Source organism: Gnatocerus cornutus, chromosome 8 (assembly GCF_029298725.1).
Source record: "Gnatocerus cornutus isolate USDA-ARS CGAHR chromosome 8, icGnaCorn1.1, whole genome shotgun sequence".
NCBI classification, from domain to species: domain Eukaryota; kingdom Metazoa; phylum Arthropoda; class Insecta; order Coleoptera; family Tenebrionidae; genus Gnatocerus; species Gnatocerus cornutus.
This window is the reverse complement of record NC_142240.1, coordinates 1,710,985-1,727,832: the sequence shown is the minus strand read 5'-3', so window position 1 is coordinate 1,727,832 and position 16,848 is coordinate 1,710,985. Positions and strand designations below refer to the sequence as shown.

The 16,848-nt window shown below is 33.6% G+C and overlaps 1 protein-coding gene across 1 annotated transcript; it reads left to right on the top strand.

The window, feature by feature from the left end:
• The first annotated feature begins 1,986 nt into the window (after positions 1-1,986).
• LOC148169353 (uncharacterized) lies at positions 1,987-3,488 on the top strand. The gene is made up of 6 exons (XM_088044164.1): positions 1,987-1,992; positions 2,199-2,201; positions 2,616-2,663; positions 2,726-2,802; positions 2,920-3,346; positions 3,399-3,488. The coding sequence occupies exons 1-5, from the start codon at positions 1,987-1,989 to the stop codon at positions 3,161-3,163; spliced, it is 378 nt and encodes a 125-aa protein (XP_087900290.1). The 3' UTR covers positions 3,164-3,346; positions 3,399-3,488.
• Positions 3,489-16,848: the final 13,360 nt, after the last annotated feature.

Here is a 16,848-nt window from a genome sequence, read left to right as displayed (position 1 = left end):
CCCTTGCATTGTACAATCGAATACATAAATTTGACGTACAGTCCCAAAATTTAATCATGTGTTGGACTTTGGTTGAACAGATTCAGTTGAAATATGGTGTAAGTCAAGAAAATAAAAAGCAATTATTTGAAACCGTATACATCCCTTTACTAACAAATCAAAAACCAAAATTTGAAGTTGATAATACATGGTGTTTATAAATGTTTCTAGCATCAAGGGTGGCTATGAAATGTTAAAGAAATTTGCCTCTCATTACAAATGTGGGTTTCGATTTGTCAACTGACATTTGCAGTTAACCTCAAACATGAAGCAAAGTAAGTTTTGAGAAATAAACTGTTCCAGTTGTGGTTGAAAACCTAAAAATTGAAAACTTGGGCACAAAACCGTAACTAAAACGTCATTGAAGTAAATAACATTATAAATAATTTTCAAGATAGTTATATTTACCATGAAAACAAAGCGGCAAAATAGTGTACGACAGGAATTCCAAAGCCACGCTTGATGCTAGAAACATTTTGTCGCAATTTCTTATTCAGAACCGTGCAAACACAAAAGCAAACGGCAGCTTTTCGCCGGAGAGCATTCAGGTCAAAGTAAGGATTCTTTTAAATTTCCAAAACAGGCAGATAAAAGATAATGGGCGCCACTGCGGTTTAACACTATCAGCAACCCCCGCAGAAGGTCACTGAAATAAGACTGAATTAAATGAAAATTACTAAAACAAAAATTGTCTATTAATGAACTTTACATAGTTGGTTAAATTCTGACTAATACGAAGTTAAATGTGTTGTGAAATTGCTAAGTCAGGACATCTGTGAAGCAGGTCCTGATCGAACAATTTATCAAATAACTAAAGATTCAGATCTGTTTCTTTTACAAAATGAAAATAAAATGAGAATACACAAAAAACACGAGCTTAACGCTACGGCATGTGTCGCTCACTCACATGTCGGTAAGGGCATTGAAACTGCCTACCAACTCGCCCTTCTAAGTCAGTAGGAAATTACAAGTATAGGTAATTAAATCTCAAGAGGCGTCGATGCAACTTAACTCGACTTGAGGTTCTTGAACGCGAAACTAAGGGGTACCACTTATCTTTGGTGTTGTCTGGATCGCTGGCAATGGGCCGAGGACAACGGCATCCGCAAAAAGGATCGGGACGCCCGAAAAGTTGGACGATAATCCTATGTCCTCATGGCGCTTAATGAAATTTCAAGCGGTGTAGTGGGACTCTCCCAAAGAAGTTTCTAACGGGAATTTAAAATTAACACGGGTATTGCGAAAAATTCAATAATTACCTCTAATCTAGAGAAACTTCTATTCGATACGCTACGATTATAACGACATCCACTGGCGGATCGACGATAGAAATGAGGATCACTCTCCGCACCTCGTGGTACGATATCGAAAGTCACAATGATGTCTTCCTCATCACGGAAATCTCTCGCGGTACTCGATATTATAAGGCGGTAAAATAAATCGCTTAAACCCGTAGTGAAAAAGTGTCATATTTTGAATTCACCGGAAGTCACAATCAGTTATGCGCACTCGCGACGCTTGTCGCCAACACTGATCGAAGAAAGTACCAAGATACTCTAACCTATGACCTGACAGGTGACAAGCCGGTACCTTGTTTACATTTGAGGTTAGATCTTGTAAAGTGCGACTGGACCGATATTAAGAGATGGTAAATAAATGCGCAAAGGGGAGATAATTAATTTATGAAATTTTAGATAGAAATAGAAAAGAAGAAGAAGTTCGGACCATTGTACTCGAATGGGACCGAAACATAAACGTTGTGAAGAGATAAGAGAAGATAGGAAAGTTGAAACGGGATTACCGAACCCAACGTGAAGTTCGGGTGGAAAGTTGTAGCACTTCCACTAGCTGAAACTCTGAGGCGGTAACACGTGGTTGATCCGCTGCCTTAAGGCGGCCACAATAGAAAAATAATTCCTTACACGGATACACGGTTAGATAAACGGAATGACGGTAATTAAACAAAAATTCATCTCATACTGACAAAACTAACGTTTCAGTTTTTGAGATGATAGCTCTACTCTGGCTTCGATGTTAACGCCGTGATGTTATGAACCCAAGCATCTGAAGAAGTCCCTAAAGTATTTCATTATTAATTATGCCCTTCTTCACCGGCAAATTTTGAAACGCTACAATTTATAAACACCTTGTACACTTAGGTTGTGTAATACAGGTGTCCCAGAACTCGCGCCCCAGAGAGCAAGGGAGGGTGCCGACAGCAATACAGATGGTAAATTACAAAACAAAAATTGACTAAGTTTAATAGTATTCGAGAACTAATAAAAAGTTAACAACCAATCCCAAAAGCTTATTCGAGAAGTGGAGTAAATGGCCATCCCAATTTCCTAGGCAACGAGAGTCTAATGCTTAACTGACCAATAGATGATAGTATGTGTTCATAGTTACCAATTTTCAAATTCTGTTCAAATTCTGGCTTCGGGATTGGCTACAGTTTTTGTGTCTTATCTCGGTTATTTTTTGAGTTAAAAAATTATGGTTTCAAAATTTTGGTTCAGAATTGTTGCCTCCATAAGCCCTTTCTCTCTGGGGCGCGAGTTCTGGGACAGCCTGTATAGTTGATAAGAAACCGAGCTCACATAAAACCCGGACAACCTAACTGTCACGTTGTCAAAATTTGTAGAAATTACTTGATGCAAAAATAACTTTGTTAATCGTTGACAATCAGTCAGGAACAACCAAACTGATTCGTCTATCGCCTTTATTTATGACTTACTACGAATTTAAACACCATCAAATTTTTATGTTTGTTGTTTGACTCACTCACAATCCAGCTCCATAAGAAGCAAATTTTCATTCACAAATTGGATTTCTTTGCAACAGAGGCACATAGCACCATTAATCAAACTTTAGATGAGAAAGTTCCCCTAAGAGGGCCGGGATTAAATTTGGAAGGTTTGAAACTTTGCTAAAACTTTCCCCCACAATTGTGAGATACCGCTGCGGTCGCTGCAAATGCCACGTGAATGATTCTAATGATTCTGATTGGCCGAACTGGTTGCTAGGAGCATTGAGTCGTTATGGTTGTTACAAACTTACAAACTGCGCAGACAAATGTGTGGTGTTGTCACATTATCATTCTCCAAAACGTTCAAATCAGTTGTAAATCCGAGCCCAAAAATTGATTTAACACTAATTGAAGCCAGAGGACATCAATTTTCTACATTACGTACATCAGGTCCAGGTACCATCATCAGCTATAAAGAATAAACAAACTGAACTGTTTTCATCAGGAATGAACAAGTTCTCCATTAACAAAATATCGAAGATAATATGCCAGGAAAGAAAGGTATACTAAAATAATGATTCCCTAAACCGAGTTAACACATTCAATTATCTAGGAATAAACAAGAGATTCTCTTGTCCAGATGAACAGGCACAAAATGGAAGGATGAACGCTCAAAATAAAGGACAATGTAAAGTTTTGAGATCTGGACTTATACATAGATGGATAGACCAGAGTTCTAGCGAAAAATCGCCAAGAAGAATGAATAACGAAACCGATAATCAATCAACAGGAAGAAACTGAAAAATGTAATCTGTGAATGGATCACACCGGGGGAAAACTAATCGTTTGCAAGATACATAAAACTATTCAAGAACATCAGTTAAAGTGCAGTGTACGTACTACTAAGAAATAAAAATTACAACAGCGATTTTTGAGTTATTTGAACTTAAGTGAAATTACAATAAAAATAATTGTAATACTAATCGTAATTCAATTTTAATTCTCCCCACAAACACTTTGGCGCTAGTGTTTTCATTCCGCCTACTACACCGTACTTACTCATCTAAAGTGTTTGATTTATGACATAGCACATGACAGGCTCATCGCACATACCACTTCGATCATCGCAAAGGTTATTATAAATTGCTTTCGCGCTTTAACAAATAACTTATCTTATTGATGTAAACATCGATTTTGACACATTTCTCCTGTCACCAAAGGTCTGTCTTACACCAAAACCAAAATTCAAATTGCCATTTGTACGAAATTTATGTAAGCTCGACTGTATAATCATAACAAATTAAAAACAAACTAGACTGAATATATTTATGTTTACAGATGAAGAAAAACGAGCAGGTGTCCCAAAACTCGTGACCCAGAGAAAACAAGCACATGCGGACAGGTCATGTGTTCAGAAACACCTGTACAGGGTGTCTCAAAATTCGCGAATTTCGAATTCATAGCGTTGTAGAGAATCACTTCAGTAGTTCAAACATGAAAAAAAAAAATATTTGGGACTTTCTCACACAAAAATACATCGATCTGAATGGGCACTCTTTGAACTGCATTTTCTTCAAATGCAGGGTAAAAATTCCAGTATTAATTGTTATTTATGGTATAGATGATTGTGGATAATAAAAATGTAAAACAATCTTTTGAAGAATTTGCTTTATTTAAGAGTAAAAAAATCTTAAATGTTTGTAATTTTTCTTAAAAATTGAACGGCAACATGGCTAGAAATTAGTCTGTTACCACAATATAAGGATCTGTCAGTATGGACAACTAAAGGATTTTGCATATACCGATTTTTTTGACGTTTGCGCGAGTATTGGCGGTCCTTCAAGGATTCTCTAAGCGGTGGCGCCAGCTGTTTTAATTGCGAAATAAATCCAAACACGTAGTTTTAAATAAAAAGACACTTGAAAAGTAACTTGATGTGTAGGTATCCGAAAACTCACGTAGGCGTTATTTTTCCAAGAATAAATTTAAGGTTCCCCTATGTCAAAAACGGTAAATTCAAAAATTTTGAAAAAAATCCTGAAGATGTAAAATTTTATTCTAAACCATCACATAAATTTTTAAAAAAATCTGTCCTGCGGTTTAGAAGATAATTTCAAAAAACTTAGTTTTCAGGTACTTTTAGCTGTTTTCTTTTAAACTGGTGGTTAGATTTACTTCAAATTTTAACATGACTTGTCTTGTAGACTCAGAAAAATGTGGGATTTTTTTATAATTTTTGAATTTACAGTTTTCAAGAAATGTGTGTTTTTTGATAACTTTCGTTAATATCTACCATAATTTCTTTTTTTTTTCAATATACAAGTTATTTAAATATTTCTCTCATATTTTTACCATAAATTAGGATCAATCAAATACACTTTGTAGCACAGGATAGTCGGAAAAAAATAATTAAAGCTGGGATACTATGACACATTTCGATCAAAAACTATGCTATAGGAAGTGGTGTCCCCAAACGGCCTGGAAATTATTCAGATTATTTTTTCTATCTCATAATAGAATGCGCTTTCGTCGCCTTATTGATAGATTCCTTTCTTACGGGCAAAAAACTGCATCAAACACGCTATGTGATTCATACCATTGCCCATTAAAATACTCTATGAAGCTTGTTCTTACGAAATGCAGAAAAAATTATATGTTCGACTGGAGGTTTATTTTTAGCCCAAAGATGCATGTGTTGACAGAGACAAAAACATATTTAAAGTTGCTACTGTTTGTATTTCTTCCCTTCATAATATTGTGCAAGATGCAGAGAAATCTAGCTATAGTTTTGGCGGCTGTGACGCTCGCTTTAAAAATGTAATTTTTAGCGATTTGTGAGAGTTTGTGGAACCAATCTTTGATTTTTTTTTTTCATATCTTAGTCGTAATTTATGCAAATTGTTTTCAAAGTTTGAGGAACAAAAATGCTGTTTTACCAAGTTAGTTTTCACATTCATAGTAAAAATTGGACACTACTTTTATACCAAATTGTCAACATCTTGTATCACAAATGTCATCTACTCTTTAGTTCGCTTGAAATCGTAAAAAGTAATTGTCGTCTTTTCGACGTTAATTAACTATTTGTAGGGTCCAGAAGAATTAAACATGCCCGCGTTAATTGAAATTGACCTTCTTACAATAAATGTAGTTTTCAATTACCCCGTCATGATTTTCAAAACAAAGTTGATAGGTATTTACAGACCGTCCAAACTAAATGTGAACAAACACGCGCATAGAAAAGGATAGTCGCTACCATAGGTGTAGAGAATAGGAAATTTGAAGTCATAATAAAGTTGCAGTTGCAGGCTTTCGCAGACAACAAGAAAAAAACTCTTAAGATGATTAGTTTTGATTGCGCGTTTTATAATTTATAATTTAAAGGTGCCATTAGTAAAGGTTTGAAAACGTGTAAATGAAAAATTATACTGTTATGCTCCTCATAACACGACACCACTGCCACTACTTAACGCGGCGAACAGCTGATTTGCGATAACATTTTGCAGTAACATTGCAGAGACCTCTACTACTCTACTACTGTCATTAATTGTCAAAAATGACAACTAGAAGGGCGCCTATGATTTAAAGTGAAAATTACGCTTGACAATTTTGCCGTATACATTTCAATAGTATAAAATTACTTTTTTTAAATGTCAGAAAAATGTCGTCTAAGAATTTGTTATTCCAAATACATATGAGTAATTGTTGATGCTTGGAGATATGCAGCAATATGCACCATTTACTGAGAATTGTTTTATTAAATTGTCAAATTAGACGCTTGTGTTTTGATGGGAACCATAAATTGTATTTATTTTTTATCTGTACACCCAAGATCACAATCAGGCCAAATGTTGGGACTGTACACACATTTTTATACTTATTATGAATTAAGATGTTAAATAATTCAACTTGCTTTAGTTATTTTTTTAAAATTACACTACCGCTCAAAAGTATTTGCCCACTTAAAAATACAATTAATTCTTTTGCGAGTTCGCAGTTATTTCTGCTGATTCTGTGGTAAGCGATAATCATTGCACGCGTTTCCACCTCAACTTTCTTTACCATTTCAGTACAAAACAGTCGAATACGAATACAATATGTGAAACGATGTCTATGACAAAATTTCTAAAAGTACATTAAAAAAATAAAAAAAACAATATTATTTTCAAAAACATCAAAAAAAGAAAATAATTGCTGTTAGCAACAATGAAGTTTATATTTTATATTTTATTATATTTTGTCAATTAAATTTATACGAATAAATATTGCATGTTTACAAAACGTTGACTCTCTATGTATGTATGTAAAAATGTAAAAAAAATTATTAAAGAAGTATAAAAATTAATATGTTTAATATCATAGTGTGTGGTGTACTTTTATGTTATGAAATTAAAATTCTTAGATACCTGTAGGAAAAATCTTTAATTAAAGGGTTCGAACCCTTTAATTAAGTTAAGTTACAAAGAGCCGAAAAATATTTCAAAAAATTAAAAATTAATATTATAACAATAATTATGAAAAACTAGAGCTGCTTTTAGAGTTGTTGCATTTATGGCATAGTCTAACGCGTAAAAATATGGATAAAATAACATGTTTTGCGTGAAAATCCGAAAATTATTTTTTACGCCCGAACCCTTCAATTATATTTCTGTTCTTTTATGTGAGCATATTGTAGAATCTCTACTTTAAATTCGTGCCTAAAATTCTACCTAACTCCACTGTACCTCATCCCCAAAACAGCGCATCCTATTGATCAATAGTAGTACTCCACAAGAGCATCATGGTAAAACAAATAAAATTATAAAAAACCAAATTAAACTGTAACATTTACATTTTAAATTGCGCCATCTCTCGTGGGAGAATGTCATTATTTGTGGGTTCACTTGAACCTTAAGTCCACTATTCGCGAAACAAATGACCGATGGTGGCGCTGCGATCGTTGCAAAGATGGTGGGTGAGAAGCATAATCTGTTATTGAAAAGTGTATTTTTGTGGTCGTTTATTAGAAAAAACATGAATTTATCTATAATATTCAGTGTTAATTTACATCGTTGGGTGTAATTGTTGTTATATCTGAACCTACAAACCGATGTGTACCAGATTTGAAGCGTTTTGAGACAAAATTGCAAACTACAATGATTGTATTATAAAACTTTGTTAACTCCTCTTGTTAATTTAGGATGCATTGGTTCCCCGACGCCCAAATAATTGTCTTAAAGAGTTTGTTAATCATTCTTGAGGTATTTAATAGGTTTTAACTGGTTTTCTTGTAACATTCCTTTGAGGTTACGTTTGCACTTTGTCAATCACTTACTATACCTCAAAGAACGAATTACCCACCATGTAACCGTTCGCTATTCCTTGGTTCACTTGTCTAAAAGTAGATTTATCAATAAAAACCTTCTGCAAGCACTGTTATTATTGTTTAGTTGATTTGCTGGTTTGGTTTGTAATGCGAGCCATTTCACGTAATAACGGTAAATCATGCGTTACCAACACATGAATCTATTAAAATACATTAGAAAGAATTAAACAACTGCTTTGAAAATGTTAATACACCTGAGAAAGATGATTTTTTGGGCGACAAATGCATTATTTCTTATGCACGTTCACATCAATTATACTTCTCAACAGTGTTAAAATACGCCACCAGAGGTCGTATCGGAACATTTGCATCGAGATTTAAACAAAGGTGGTGGCCTCTAGTGTTCAGAAGACCAATAATTTGCTTGGCGCGTTTTGAATTGCGCCATGTTACTGTTGGAAAGAACTTGTTTGTTTTCATGAGGTTATATGTTTTCATATGGTTATTTTGCATTATATATCTTGTTGCCACGGCGTAAAAAGAAAAAAAACCGTTAGACCGTTATGCCGTTTTAAGATTCAAGATATGCATTTTTTGAGTCGGCTTTGAATCGTTTTGTCACTTTCTGCTAATGTGTAGTGTTTTATTGTTTTCTTTCTTTCTTCAATTACTTTGTTAAAAATGTTAAAAGATCACGGTCGAAAGCACGATGAAAATCGTGAAAAAAATTGTCTACTGTGTCTTATTCGTGGTAATCTTAAAGACGAGGTTATAAGAATTTTCGAATATGATGTTAATGATGAATAGTTGCAGAGCCAACCCCTAGCGGCCGGAGACTCGATGTGACGTCAGCAGAGTGGCCGAACGGTTAGCATTGCGGCTTATGGACATATGGGATCGAGATCTCTTTATTCTTTATTTTAACAAACTTATTTATTGCTAATTGCGCTTTGCGTGCAATGGCAATTTTTGAAAGGTTTTCTGCACCTGATAATTAAATATTCTTCTCAAAATATTACAGAATTACTTCTTCTTTTGTGACTTTTAGTGGGGTGGACACGAGAAAAGAACTTTATAAATCGATAAATAAATAATAAAAATTCACATTTTATAGTGGTCTAACCATTCTTTTTTTAAGGAAGAGTAAGCGGGGACACCAGACACCCGTATTTTATAGATACTGTTACTTTTTACCCTTTCATTTATTGAATGCAGAGTCGAGTATTTTTGTTAAAAAGGCATTGACCATCGACTCAAAGCTTTTTTATAACTTTTTAAGAATTGTAATTGTTCTTAGTTCCTATACAAACAATGCAAAAATTGACAAAATTTCTCTCTATTTCTGAAAACGTATTTAGCATTAATAAATTAGCCATTAATGTTATGTCGAATATTTTATTAAATAATTATAGCAAAATTAAAACATTTAAATACTATACTTATAAAACCAGTAAAAACTAAAGACAAATTAATTAACCAAAATTCATTAGGTGGCAAAAATAATTTCATTTAAATATTTTAATTTTATCTGTTAAAAAGACATCTACCCACTTAGTAATGTACGAGAATAAAGTCTCCGGCCTTACTCAGATAGTGTACAAATTTGCCCGATGTTTTTATGGCGTTATTTTGTTTGAACATTTATCTGTCTGGCTGTGGATTAACAAAAATGTATATCAAATAATAACTGTTTGACAGGCTGTCAAAGTTGCTAAAGTTTTGCAAGTTGCAACAATGGAACCAGTTGAAATTCGAGCGGTTAGTAAATATTTTCATATTAAGGGTTTATGCCAGAAAGAAATTAAAACTGAGCTTGATGGTACATTACGTGAATCTTCTCCTTCGTACTCCACGGTTAAAACTTGGATTGCGGACTTTAAACGTGGTCGCAAAAGCACAGAAGATGCGGCCGCGGTCAGGAAGACCAAAAACAGCCACTACGACAGAAATTGTTGAAAAAGTCCATAAAGTTGTATTGAATGACCGGCGATTGAAGTTGATAGAGATAGCGGATACTGTGGGTATTTCAACAGAGCGGACATATTATATCCTAACTGAGATTTTGGAGATGAGAAATTTATCCGCGCGATGGGTGCCACGACAGCTCAGACTAGAGCAAAAGCTGACGCGCAAAACTGTTTCAGAAGAGTGTTTGGACTTGTTTAAACGCAATAGAGTGGATTTTTTGCGACGATTTGTCACAATGGATGAGACGTGGATTCACCACTATACACCAGAAACGAAGCAGCAATCGAAACAATGGACTCCTAAAGGAGAAAAAGGCCAAGGTTTTAGCTTCAGTTTTTTGGGATGCCAAAGGCATTCACTTGGTGAATTATCTTGAAAAATGTAAAACAATAAACGGAGCATACTATGCAACCCTACTTGATAAGCTAAAAGAGCAAATTCAAAAAAAACGACCCGGATTAGCAAAGAAAAAAAAATTGTTTCACCAGAATAATGCTCCCTGCCACAAATCAGTCATCGCCATGGCAAAAATCAATGAGTTGCGGTTTGAACTTGTACCCCATGCCGCCTATTCGCCTGATTTAGCCCCCTCGGACTTTAGTTTGTTTCCAAACTTAAAAAAATTTCATGCTGGAAAGAAATACGAGTCCAATGGAGATGTGATTGCTGCCACAAACGAATATTTTGACCAGTTGGACAAAAAAGCCTATAGTGATGGAATAAACGCACTTGAACATAGGTGGACCAAGTGGATTGAACTTGACGGAGATTACACTGAAAAATAAAATTATTGTTTACGCGATATTCTTTTGTTTTCTTGACTAGGCCGAAAACTTTTCAATTTGCCCTCGTAATATATTATAAACACATACTACATAAATGTACATACAGCCGGGGACAAAAAATCCTAGACGTCAATGTCATCTAATTGTCACATGGTGTAAAACCCCACTTAGAATTTGTAACCTTACTTTTTTGCATTGTCAATTTTGACAGTTTTAATTTTTTTATTTCAAAATTCTAAATTTTCGGTGTTTTGAATATTGTAAGGACCTAACTGTAGATCAAACCACTCTGTACTAAAAAGACTATTCTAATTTTATCGGCTTAAAATACTTCGGTTATCACAATTCTGAATTGACAACTTATCAATACTTTGATGTTTTAAATGTCAGTAATGACAATGACAGTGATGCACAAACTACATTGAAATTTTTGAAACGTCAGAAAAAAGACGTCTAAGATTTTGTGCCCGCGGCTGTATATGATTATAGGTAAGTCAGAAAGATCTGCTAAAGTATGATTTGGGGCCAGTTTCATAAATCTAGTTTTTTTATTAAGATATAATATGAATTTCTATTGTTCATATATTCGAATAAATGCTTGTTTTCTTAAAATTTGCTGTTGTCATTATAATTCACAATATAATTTATAAAATTTACAAGAACCAATGCATTTTTCGAAGCGCGGTACGGCCACTGTGACGTCACAAATCCTAGGCGCAGGCTCGTAAGCTCTGACAGTTGCTAAAAAGACTGTAAAAGACATAAATCCCGTAAAAAGGAAAACAAATAGAAAGCGTTGTCCGTCCAGCTTGTCCGTGATAGCTAGAGAAAAACCTCATAGGTTTGACAATCTTTAAAAGAACTTTGCTGTATCATTAGCAAATTTTAAGGACCTTGCTTCTTCACTTCTTAAGAAAAAAATCGCAAATGAAAAAAATATCAATAAGGTTCAGAATTCGCAACAGAATGGAAGCAAATCCTTTACAATTTTTGTTAATCAAACGTTGAAAGACACAAAATCGAATCAACATCATTTACTTTCGACAGATGACTTTTCACAAATGCAAACAAATTTTAACTTATGTCAAAAAACTACATGTAAAATTGCTTCGATAATAATTAGAGTAGCCACCAATAAAAGAAAAGCCGACAATCCATAATTAGACGAACTTTTTGTCGTTGAAGAGTTCTTTCTCATATTAAGGAGAAACCGTGTACTCATACCGATAAATTTGTTGTGTACTGTAAAGAATTGCGCCTTTGTACAATACGTTAAGAAAAAAAGACAGTCATTCGAAGTGCATTTAAAATTTCTTAAAAAAAAAAGAATTGAAACGTTGCGTAAATTCTTTCAGATTCAAGCACTTCGCAAAAGAATGCAATTCCTCTAAATGCAAAATTTGTAATAAAAAACATCATTCACTTTTACACTTTAAATCTCCGCAAAACGACAAAGTTCAAGCTAAATACACTGTTAATACCCAACCAATCTCTCTGTGCAATCTATCATTATCAACCAACGTTTTGATATATCAACCACAGTGATAATAGTTAGAAATCCAAACGGAATAAGTAAAGAATGCCGCACTCTTTTAGATAACGGTAGCCAATCAAACTTCATCACTACTCAATTTTGTCGATTTCTGAATTGAGATGTGAAAACCATCAGCATTGGATCAACCAAAGTAAAATACACAAAAGTGCTCAAGTGGAAATTGTCAATCAAAACTCCAATTTCAAAACGATTTGATTTTGCCTAATATTGCAGGACCTCGTCCTCATTTGCCATTAAGCATATTGACATAAAAAAACAGTGATTTATCCGACCCTACTTTTAATCAAACTGCAGTAGATTGGCTACTGGGTGCGAAGTTATTTTTTATTATGCTAGAAGCGGGTAAAATAACGCTTCGGAAAAACTTTCTAATTTTCGGCTACGTTTTGGGAGGGTCAATTGTACGGTCAGCTTTGTCAAAAACACCCGGTCGTATGGTATGCGCGTTGAAAAAGAGATTTCATGGCTTTGAAAATTAAAAAGTTTTAAGCAGATCAAAACAAACCCCGACAATAATCCCGCAGAAATCCCGATTTATGACACAATCACCAGGCTAGGAGACGGTCGGGTTATAATCAGATTACCTTTCCGCAAAGACCCGGGAGTTTTGGGATCGTCAAAGGATGCCGCTGTAAGTAGATTATTGTCTGGAGAAAGCAAACTCGTTTTATTTACCCCATAGCTGCGTAATAAATACTGATAGTCAAAGGATACAATACCGCGTTGTCTTTGATGGTTCTTGTAAAAGTTCAAACGATCTGAGAATCAATGACATTTTAATGACAAGTCTGGTTTTACAACCCAATGTATCCAGTTTCCCAATTGGATTCCGGTTTCCACGTTTCGTCTTAATTGCTGTTATTTCTAAAATGTATTCTTGCGTTTTAGTACATCCCGACGACTGAAATTACCAAAAAATTCTTTGGTGAAAAAGTTACTTGCCTGTAGATATTTTCAGGCTCAAAACAGTTACGTAAAAAATAGCGTCTTTGTCACTCCAAGCAATTAAGGCGAGTGCCAAGACATTTTTCTTATGGAGAATCCCATGTAAAGTATCGTCTAAATATTTCGGTTATTTTTTAATGTATAAGTTTCGTTCTTATTCTCAACTGCTAGTATTCACATTTTCTTCTAAAACTAAGTATCAAACATTGGAAAAAAACATTTAATTTAAAAGTTAAATGACTTGAAAATTCAATAATTTAGGGATAGTTTTACGAATAGATGATGTCCGATTTTTGTGAATTTTTAAACTTAGAATTAGTAATGAACACTTTCAAAAACACCTTCCCGCTAAGTTTAAATCGATATCATTAAAATTAGTCTAGTTATGAGAGAGATAAACTAAAAATTTTTCAATCGAAGCTCTGAACTTTGCAGATAAATTTACGACTAGGTTGATTTATAAGCGTACCCTCATTTGCGGTTTCTTGATCAGCTTTGGAATTTTTTCTAAAATTTTTACCTGCACCTTTTTCGCACAGAGGATAATAAAATAGTTACAATTAGAAGAGGTCATTAAAAGTGCTAAGAAGTACAAGCACCACAAAGTTTCATAATGCTTGATGTATGAAATTATAGAAACAACTATGTAGTATGAACATTCATTCAATTTATAGTCATGTTTTCAACTAAAGTCTTTCAATGCCACACGAATTCACGTTATTTGGACGTAAAATTTAGAAAATGAAATTTAATAAAATAGTAATTTATTATTATTTTTCTTATTGCATATTTAATTATTTCACTAGGATTTAAAAGTTCATCAATGAATGAAAAATGTTGAACGAAACAAAATTGTTTTGAATGGTAAGGCTCTAGGGAGCAACCTAACCGGATGCAATTTACCTGATGTTTGCAATATTGGATTAGGGTTTATCTAAGAAACTGACCGGGGTTTTACTAGGTGATGACAATTTCTTTCATTTTGCCGCCGGCCGGTTCAACTTTTACTGTAAAACCCACCAAGTCTTGTTCCTTTGGAAAGAAAAAATGGGACCAAAATTGATTAAGTTTTATTTTGATCACATGTTGCCGGAATTAATTGACTCTAGGAAACAAAGGTCGATGCCATTTCGTGATAGCTAAATTATTTACATAATGTTAATATTTTTGTCTACACTTTTTATATTAGATTTCCATTTCAATTATTTTTCATTGTATATTCCGATCCGCCGTCATTGAGTTTGTATTACCTATGTATTAGTTATCAAAATTACAATTTATTCCCAAACACCAAATTTTGTCAAAAAATGCTGACGCGCGTTTCGAAAGCAATGCTACCATCATCAGTTTAATCATCGCTCTGGTGATGGTAGCATTGCTATGGAAACGCGCGTCAGCATTTTTTGACAAAATTTGGTGTTTGAGAATAAATTGTAATTTTGATAATTTTTGTCAACACCAAGAATTGATCCAATAAATGTTCTTTGTATGTATTAGTTAATTGTCAATATTGTAAATAAGTACCTATTATGTAAATACCACTTTTCTTATAAATACTTACTAACATGTACATATACACATCATTATACTATGATGTATTTTGTATCTTCATATCAAACACGTATCTATTTGAAAACAAATAAAATTTAACATAAAACAGATTTTAGTTTTTTTTTAGAAAATTTCTCTTTGGCATTCTAATATTAAATAATACTTTAATCTATTTAATATTTGACCAAAGTCCATTTGAATAAATTTGGCCGTTATCTCTAACTCAGTACGCTATGGACTGATTCTAACATGATGATCTCGTACTTAGTTCCTTATAGAAACCTAAAATCGTTTGTTTTTTATCTGATGGGGATTATTTTTCTGTCTTAAAAAAGATGTAAAAAGTTATCCAAAACATTATTTAACTCAGTTTTTACAAAAATTGTAGATATACCCTTAGATATTTGGAAATTTGTTGAGATTAATTCAAAATAGAATTCGTTCTATAACTATCATATCCTAATATCGTCGGCTTAAGTCGTTAAGTTGCTAAGTCCATTTTGATTTTTTTTACCGCGGTCGAGAAATCTTAATTTTTTACATATTTGTCGCCAAATCTGGAATTTGAAAATTTGGGAGATAAAAATAGAATGTTTCTTAATTCTGAAATAATAACACATAAAAAGATTCAACGATGTACCATTCTGTTATCCTTTTGATAAAATTGAAAACGCATTTTGTTCAAAAATGGAATTAGCAACTTAACAACTTAAGCCAACGATATGTACTAGCAGACTTTTGTAGCTTCAGTAAATCAATTGGATGTAATAAATTAGACTGTTCGATAAATTGAAATTAATTTTGAGTACCTTTTTTGAAAGTTGGTGCTTTGAAATTTAAGCAAAGTACTAAACAACACCTTTGTCTAAAAAACTTCACGTATAATTTTTTTGTTATGTGAAATTAAAAACGTGTTAGAAAACTATAGAAAAAATATTGTTAACATACATTTATTCAGGTTTATTTAAAATATTAACCTATTTATCGCCATAAATTTCAAAATTTATCAGAAAGCACAAAAGTTGAAAAAAAAATTAAAAATTTCCCATGCAAATCATAACTTTTTAGCTGACAACTTTGTTGCAAAATTATAGAGCTTTTTTAAACTTGCTACTTGCCTGCGGCAAAAATGTTTGAAGTAAAATAGGTAAATTTTGGCTGGCGTATGATTGACGCATACAATTCCCACTTTTACCAGGAATAACTCACTATCCCATGGCCGGTCGACCGAAAAAGAAATACCCATGGTTACACCCAAGTTTATCTATTCTACGAACTAACCACTGATTGTAAAAACCATTTCCAGGGTTTATCTAAGGAATAATGCTATTCTCTATTTGTACCTGCTTTGTAAAAGCGGCCCTTAATGCCTTTAACAGTTGTGCGAAGAAAAGCGCATTCAATTCCCTCTTGCATGCAATGTTATCAAAAATTCATATAATGTTGACGATGTCTTATTTGGCGCTGACTAGGTGAAGTTGCAGTTAGAAACTAAAAATCAACTGGTAGCAGTTATATCCTAGAGCGATTTAATTTGAAAAAGTGGGCTTTTAACTGCCCAGACAAATCCGAAGAAATACCGTATGTCATTACAGACAACAGAAGCACTTTATACCCAAAAACAAAGTTGCGTACGATTTTCAAATCAACCAAACGTGCAGTGACAAGCGCTATCTCGCAGTTGTTTGACCCAACCAATTCTGTACACGAAATTTGACAGAATTTATGTATTGGGTTGTACTGTGAAAGGGGAGTTTTATGACTGTATGTTGGCACTAGTGTTGTCATCATCTTGTCATCAAATGACAGACACTTGACAGAAATAATAACAACGATGAAGTTTATCAATTTTCGATGAATTGCATTACAAATAAAGTGGTATTGCCTTTTATTCCATTGTGATTAAAAGTTTAGGACTTTAACCTCACAACAAACTAGGTAGACGAGCTATTTATTA